Raw genomic sequence first — 8,370 nt, 5'->3', positions numbered from 1 at the left:
ATCTATTGGATTTTGGTTTCTTGGAGCCAACAGGTACTTCCTGCTTGGAGCGCCGGGGGGGTCACTCAGTCAAGTTTTCTCATACAGTCAATGGTCCAGACGTTAAAAATAAATGTAACCAGGAGTATTCTAGAAGAAAAGAACCGTTCTCCCCTCATGTCCCCCACCAGCCAACTCTTTTCTCACACATTGACTTCATTATCAGCAGGTTTTCTCAGACTTCCTGTATTGGGATTATTATTGTTGTGGGAGAAAAATCATCTCCTTAAAACCCTGCGTTCCCCGTTTCAGTGTTTGTTTCCACTTCAGGAAGCCATCAAGTAACCATTTCAGCTGCAGAGAAATACATTTAGAGCACTTTCAGATCAAAATGTCAGTATAAAACATTATTATGATCAATCAATGGTTCTTTACAATCAAACAAACTGAAAAAAAATGGACACATTCATACTAAGTCATGCATTTTAGAACTTTATTTCTGCGATATCAGTGCAAATGAACACCAAAAAAAGAAAACATAAAAAACAAAATAATGCTTCAGCTTTTCACATGAAAAAAAGAAACATTTTTTTTATTATATTTATATATTTGCTGCTACAAATGCAATTCTGAGATGCACAATGCAGATCTATGATTGTACGTCAGTCCCTCACTACAGCCCCATGCTCGTTCCCAGAGCTTTGTTAACCAGTAACAGAAAGGAAAATCACCAAAATATTCAATGCACGTTTAATTTTCATCAACTTGCTCAAGAGTCTGTGGTTACCCGGGGACCGCTCATCTTCAAAGCAAACCTCTCGCTCACTCTGAGATGAAGAAAAAGGACCTATTTTAAGACTTGACATTTCCCCCGTCACCAGTAGGGATACACAGGTAGTTCCCATGCGTCTGCATGCAACAGGCAGCAGTGAGGAGAGTGGGACATTATTACACAACACAGCGCAGGATAGATTATCGTTTACCACACAGAGACACATGCAAAGAACAAACCAACCAAAAGAACATGGGCACATCATCCTCTGCCTTTGTATGTACACATGTACGCATATAATTCATATTTACACATCAGGGCATTAAAAACTAGGGTAATATCTTTTTTTTTAAACATTACAAAATAGTCATCTTTCATAATGAAAGTACTATTTACACAAATATATTTAACCATCGTGAAAATGTATTAATCATAGAAGAGACAGCTATATGTATTAAAAAGATCACAAGACTGAATGGAGAAAGCAGTGAAATCAACTGAGAGGAATACAGTACGATGTAAACTGAAGAGCTAGAAACAGACAATCCTTCCAGACAGTAATCTGTCAGGAAGAGCTGTACTCTGGGCTGGGGGGGGGGGGGGGGGGGGGGGGGGGGGGGTCCAGCTTTAAAAACAAAGAAGTACATGTGGACTTCTCTTTATTATCATGCGATTCTTTTGACATTTAATGAACAAGATATTGCCACAGGAAGAAAAAAAGATGCCCATAAACCACAGCAATTAAGAGATAATGTGAAAAAAAAAATCACAAACTGTCAAATTCTCAACAGATAACAATACTGACACAGTTTCATTACATGTCTATAAATCCCTGTCAGAGGACAGCGAGGACTCAGCTTCAAAAGTGCAAACTTCAGGCAGTCTCTTTCACCGTCAACACCAGAGGGGAGGCCTGTGTGCTTCACACTCTTACATGTGTGCATGAAAAAAAGTAGTGTGGGTTTTTCCAGGATGGTAAGATAAGTTGGTGAACCAGTGCAACCTTTAGCTGTTGCTCTAGAAACCTGTTTGTATGCAGTTGTTCAACTGCACAAACTCTGATGACCCATCTGCTCAGAGAGGCGCAGTCTGCAAACACGCTGCCTCCAATCTGCACCGTCGAATGTTGGCCCAAAGGGTGCAACTCTAATGGAACCAAAACACGCTGACCCACCTGCGGTGAGTTACTCTTTTACCGCTGTGATCATAGCACGTCCTGACAGAGCCAGCAGACTCCTCTCTGAAGATCCCACAGCTCTCATTTCACCACCAGAATCCCCCTTCAAACGCATCACTGTTGTAGGAGACCCCTGTGCCCTCCAGGCGACAGCTTTATTAACAATCCTTTTGGAAATTTACGGGACCATCTGAATAAGTTGCAACAGAGAAAATAAATAAACTCTAAATTGAGCGGGTTTTTTGGAATCAATGATAAACATTGCTTGAAATGTTATTTGCAAATGAAGAGAGGCAAAAAAAAATGACAATAGCTTGCTATGAGCTCAGTTCAGGTAAAGTGGAAAAAAAGGATTATGGGATACTTCAAGGAACAAATGAAGACCAAAATAGTGGGGGGAAAACAATCAGACTGTAATTTTGGTTACATAGGTTTAGCACTTTGCTAATACAGACCACTACTGTACCATTCAAAAAACCTCACCATCTTGAAAAAAGCAACACAAACAGCTTTTCTTTTTATAACTTTCAATTTTCAGAACAAAAAGAAAATCACTCGCATGTTCTTATCAAACCAGTTTGGCAAAATTCATTCAAAATGATGGGGAAAGAAAAGGGTTAATGAACTAGAATCAACATCTGCAGCAGAGAACACCTACTGGGAGGACTGACTCAACCCCGGGCTCTCATGGCTGTGCTTCTCTTCTTTGTGGGCTGGAGACTGTGGAGCCGAGCTCAGACTGTGTTCGTAGGCATGCATGTCACTGATCGGCTCTTCTTTGACTCGGACCACAGATGGTGCTTCCTCTGCTTGATCCCTTGCTTCCTTCCTCAGCTGAATGCTGCCCCTTTGTAGCATGTAATACAGGATGGGGTTGGAACGCGAGAGCCGTGGAGAGTCTGGGTTTGAGTCACAACAGTCCTCCTCCTGCTCTTCGTTCTCCTGACTATTCCACCGAACAGGGCTCTCCGGTTCCTGTTTCACTAGAGTTGGGGCGTCCCGCTTTTGAGCTGCAGGCCATGGAGCGGAGTGGCGACTCCATGGAGGGCGGAGGGGGCTTTCACTGGCAGGAGGGGTGGGCAGTGGTCTTAGATTACTTGGAAGCCCTGAATTCAAGGAACTATGAGCATTCCAGCTGGGCAGGTGGAGGAAGTTGTGGTTATGGGCAGGCTGACCAAAAATGTTCCCATTAGCTTTGCCGTTGGTCTGCAGAAGTGAAGGGCTGGAAGCTGCCTGTGGCTGCTGAGAAAGTTCTTTCAGACAATTGTCAGAGAGCAGCAGCTGCTTGAGCACATTGAAGCCCCGACTCTCTCTGGCAAAGGTTTCATTCGGTGAACTCCTTGGTGGAGGCTCCTCTTCTTTTAAACCCCTTTGCTGGTCAGGCTCTACCTGGACAGCAGGGGAGGCAAAAATGTTCCCACTGTCCACGGCTCTTGGAGAGCTGATGTTATTCAAACCATCAGTCTGCTCAGACCAGACTCGTCTCCTCTTGGGACTAGGACTTGGATAATCTTTCTGCTCCTCCTTAACCTGCCTTAACTGAGGCTCAGTCTGCAAAGCAGCACTTGAATAATAGGTAGAAGTCTGTTGTTTAAGCAGCTGGCTGAGCAGACCGTATTTTGCTATGACCTCTCCAGGCCGCGGTTCAGTTTTTAAGTCCTGCTGAGACTCGGAAAGGGGACTGTTCTTCTCAATGCTACTCACTCTTGTTTTGCCAGCCAAGTCCTCAGACTTGGCTGGGTATGGTCCGACCTCCTCTGTCAGTTCTGATTTCACTTTTACATCAATGATGGGCCCATCAGAGGTGTCACATGCAATTGAAGAAGAACGTGCCCCTGCCACGTCCACACTCCGTCTGCCACTCGCCCCAGGCCTATCTTTACGCCCAGTGGAAGAAGAAGCTGATCCTGTGCCTAGAAGGAGCTGGAGCACAGTTCGCCTCTCTAGGAGGTTCTCAATTTGGGATGGAGGTGAAGCTTCCTTGTGACTGAACGGTGTGCCACTGCCTGAGGCCTCGTCTGAGTGTTGGGTGGGGGTGGCTCTGTTGACCGGAGCATTGAGCCTTTCTAATAGGGCAAGAGGCCTGTTGACATCAAGCTCCTGGGTCAGCTTTTTTCCAGAGGAGATGGGTGGGGGAGAAGAAGTTGTTCCAGACTGTGCCAAGTTCTGTAACAGCTTACTGGCACTGAAGGCAGGTTCTCTCTCAGTGGTGAATGTTTTAGATTTGCACAAATCAAGTGGGCCAGACTGGACATGAGTGGAGGAGTAAGGGGACAATGCACCATTTGGGTCACGACTAAGTGAATACATGGACTGGGCTGGAGCCACTGGCCGCTCTGAAGGGCTTGTTGCTCTGGTTTCCTCCCAAGGCAACTTTTGTTGACTTTGATACAAGGTGCCCATTGTTATATCAAGTGGTAAATCTTGTTTACTCATGCTTTTATTGAGAATCTCATTATTTCTGCGCTCAAGAAGAAGCTGCATGAGTGTGACCTTAGGTTGGGATTTGAGGTCTGGGCTCATTTTAGGCTCCTTGTTCTTTGACACATGTGATCCTGATGGCTCTGGCTTCCACTTGTTTAGTAAAGTCTCTGTTAGTTTGTCCAGGGATGAGGTAGAAACAGAAGAGGAGGAAGATGAAGAGGCAGCAATGAGAACTGAAGACGCAGAAGTGGTCGAAGATGTGAAGGATGAAACAGAAGAGTGGGGAGTAAACACAGCTGGGGTAGAGGATATGACCACAGTAGAAGAAGAAAAGGTAGAGGTGAAGGTTGCAGGTGTACCCTTAAGCCCCGTGTCTTGTGCACTGAACCGGCCTCTCACAGAGAGGTCAATGGGAGAACAGCTGGAATAGGAGCTCTCTGCATCACTGCTGTCCTTTGTAATGCTTCTCTCCTGGATGGAGCACTCACTGTCTGATGTGACTGAGGAGGAGCCACTTGGAGGCAGAGCTCCACCAATGTCATCCAGGTGCCCATTCTTCGTCAGTTGGTTTTGGTTGTTGTGGTTGTTGAGTAGCAGTAACAGCAAGCTGCTGCATGTTTGTGGGGGGCGGGTTGGGCGTGTGTCAAATCCTCGCTTCTCCCTTGGAAGCTGGCTGTGAGTGTGGGCTGAAGCGGGTGGTGGAATGGGTGGGGAACTTTGGCCGGGGCCATGCAGCAGAGAGGGACTCTGTGGACTAGACACTGTTGTTCGTGGGAGTGTTGTAGTTGTGGTTGCTATTACTACTCCATTTTGTGTTTTGGAGTTTAGAGTCTCTGAAGACCCTCCTAAGCTGGGAGGCCTCTTGTCCTGACCTTGCTGCTGGTTTGCCATGGCAGCTAGTCTCTCACTGGCAGATCTCCCTGAGAGTTGGGCTTTGAGTGCATGTTCTCTAGAGTACTGCTGGAGATGGGCTTCACTGGAAAGCAACAAGGCCAGTTGACTGCAGGCAACACTCGGCTTGGGGGACGGTACTGGGCTGGAACGGATTTTCACCATGTTTGCCACTGCCTTCAAACGGTCTGCGCAGGACACCGATTCAGTAGCTGTGGGAGTGGCAGGAGGTGTGGCGCTGTGTGTTGACCGAGGGGACTCTGTGTTCCTTTCCTGATTATGGCCCCGACGACTGTACGGGGTATTGTTGTGGTTCTGAAGTTTATTCTTTCTCATCAGACCCTTCAAGCGGCTTGATGCAGTCCCATAAACAGGTAGTGGCTCTTTGTCTGATGGTGGTGGCTTGGGTGAAGAGGGACACTCACTAGCAGGCTTATTAGCATGCTGGGACATTGCAACACTCTGAAGCCGTGAACTAAATGACTGCAACAGAGAAGCCAACAGGGTGCTTTCACCAGCATGAGGAGATCCATCTAGAGCTCCATTTGGTAGCCCCCCCACTTGGCCATTCAGCTCTATTTGAGGCGAATTAATCCTTTGGTTCCCTGGATCATTCCAAGCTCCAGAGCGCAGCAAACGAGCTTTCTTCAGATGTTGTGAAGAGCCTAGCGTGGGCCCATTGGTGCCAGCCTTTGGCGTAGTGGGACCATGGCTAGGTAGCTGGAAGGTTCCACCCCTCTTGTCGCCCTGCTCCTGATTGCTGTGAGCAGCCTCAGACCTCCCACCTGCCGTGGCCCCAGGCCCGGCCACCACTGGATGCATCAGTAAACCTTCCAGATAAGTTAGAACAGCTGAATCCTTGTGTGTCTCAGGGCCAGGCTCCTCCCCATGAGTCATGTTCAACACTCAGATCCCCTGGTATAGCTTAGCAATGCTACTGGGAAATTAATGTCATCTCAGTCATCAGATTGGCAGTTGAATGTACTACTTTAATCGGAAAAAGAGGATGTGAAGTTGCACCAAATGTGTATCCAGATGGGGGGAAGAATGTGGTGGCTGAATGCCTTGGTGGTGGTCACAATCAGCAGCTTCATGAAACCGGATCCATGCCTAGAGGCAGTGAGGGACAGGTGAGCCTCCAAAGCATCGCAGGATTAAAAAAGGCAGAGCTTCTGGTTCATGTCAGTAGAAAACTGGGAATCAGCGGGATTTCACGGAGGCGCTGACACATCCTGAGGTTGTAGATACTTTCCGTCTGTCTGCTTGGCTGTGGTGCTGTCTTCAGGCTTTGAAGATCTCACCAGTCAGACCTACAGGAGTGAGAGGAAGAGAGGAGGGCAAGGGAAATATGACAGGAAGGGAAAAGAGGGGAGAAAGAGGAGAAACCGTGTCAGGAGCAGGACTTTGTACAGGACTGTACAACATTTATTCCACCATCATTCATGCCATCTCTGTTACTTAGCAACATTTCAGAGTAACTGCACAAGGCTCCTCCCCCTCCTTCTCCTCACTGCACCCTCACAATCACCTAACTGACAATAAATGCAGATGAGGCTTGATTAAATTTGTACTGAAAATTCAAGCCCACTACCTTCAAACCATACAAGTACTGAGATCTGAGCATCTCCCTGCAGTATCTTTCACATGTGAGGGGTCTTAAAGCTCTGAATATTTCATTCTGCGCCTCATAATTCAGACGATTATCCCTCTCCACCGCCTCCTGCTTCTTATGCACTTGAGCTGGGGTCCGCCCACCTACTTGTGCACAATCAGGATTTTGTGATTGTTTATGCTTCAATATAGGTGATGCATGTATTGGTGTCCTTAAGAAGCTCCCCTTTAACATCCCCTTCACACCTTTGAACCATTTTAACCTGAAACTGTGATGATCAGAGGGGAACACAGCACGGTAATGACAGACAAGTTAGACTTAAATGTTAAGTGAATGAGTGTGTTTGTGTTTGTGTAGATAATCGGCTGCGCCTGTCACACCCGTCCACTGTCAGGAGGGCAGAGCTGGTGACATGGGGGTGAGCCCTGTGCCAGTTGCCATGACAGTGTCAGTGACGCTGCCCTAAAAGACCTCTGCTATGAACTCTGTCAGAGTGGTTTCCGTGGATACAGGACACTTCTGACAGTCCCGGTCGCATCTCATAAAGGTTAATTAATACAGAGTTTCCACCTCGCCTCGGCTGCTGTCTGTGTCCCTTATGCCCTCACCTTTAGAGTCCGCTCCATGGGCCGACATAGTTGGTCACGTGACAGGACAGAACCCATTTATTATGACCTGAGACCACAGCAACCTACTCTAACACCATTCATAGACAGCTGAGAAAAGACTAGAAACAATGAGGCACAGAACTCCTATTCAGTCGGAAATTCTTTTCTAATGCTGGCCCGATACTGACCGTATCAGGCCATGACAGTGAGACAAACTGGCTTCCACTTTAAAATGCCACATTGGAAATGAACTAGGATTAGGTGCTGGATTTAAGTTGATTAGGGCATAATTAAGTCTGAGCAGCAGAAGAAAAACAAACAGGTTAGCCATTTTAAAACCGGCTGCAACCAACAGTTCACAAAGAGATTAGGCTTTTAAACTTACATTCTACACCAGTAAAAGAGTCAAAGATTGGCCCATAAGCATCAATATCAGTTTAAGGCCATCTTTAAACAGCTGACCTAAATCTGAAAATAACAAAGGCCAACCTGGTCACTGTGGGCCATCTGACGTCTGTTGTCATGCTAATCTTAAATGCTACGGATTAGGACCGTTTTCCCGTCATTGACCTTAACACAGTCACAACAGAATGGCCTTGTGTGACCGTGTTTGATCAGAGCGGTAAACATGTTTACCTTCAGCATGCCTTGCTAAATGAATAATATGCTGCGATAGAGCCCTCTAGTCAGTGAGAGGAAATTGGGAACGGAAAAGAAACGCTGACACAGTTTCAACACGGGGAATTCTGTTAATCTCCCTGCTGCTGGCAGTGAACCCTTGGAATTACAGTTGACCTTGTCTGTGTTTTTGCCCAAAGACACTTCTATAAAGAGCTAGCAGGGCAGAGAAGGGATCCCGACACTGCATCAGTGCATACACAACACATCTGTGACATTAATACGCTTT

The 8,370-nt window shown here is 46.6% G+C and overlaps 1 protein-coding gene across 3 annotated transcripts in view; it reads right to left on the bottom strand.

Moving 5' to 3' along the window:
• Window positions 1–458: 458 nt before the first annotated feature.
• The window catches only part of nrip1b (nuclear receptor interacting protein 1b), a 50,340-nt gene continuing 42,428 nt past the window's right edge, over window positions 459–8,370 (bottom strand). For all 3 annotated transcript variants that reach the window (XM_023962199.2, XM_023962200.2, XM_023962201.2), the window contains one exon: window positions 459–6,553. In XM_023962199.2, coding sequence (XP_023817967.1) covers window positions 2,583–6,140 — 3,558 coding nt within the window. In that variant the 5' untranslated portion in view covers window positions 6,141–6,553 and the 3' untranslated portion in view covers window positions 459–2,582. The remainder of the gene's footprint in view (window positions 6,554–8,370) is intronic.

This window comes from Oryzias latipes, chromosome 14, assembly GCF_053564925.1.
Source record: "Oryzias latipes strain Hd-rR chromosome 14, Olatipes_Hd-rR_3.1".
NCBI classification, from domain to species: Eukaryota; Metazoa; Chordata; class Actinopteri; order Beloniformes; family Adrianichthyidae; genus Oryzias; species Oryzias latipes.
Note: the sequence above shows the minus strand (reverse complement) of the source record. Positions and strands in the feature narration are given on the sequence as shown.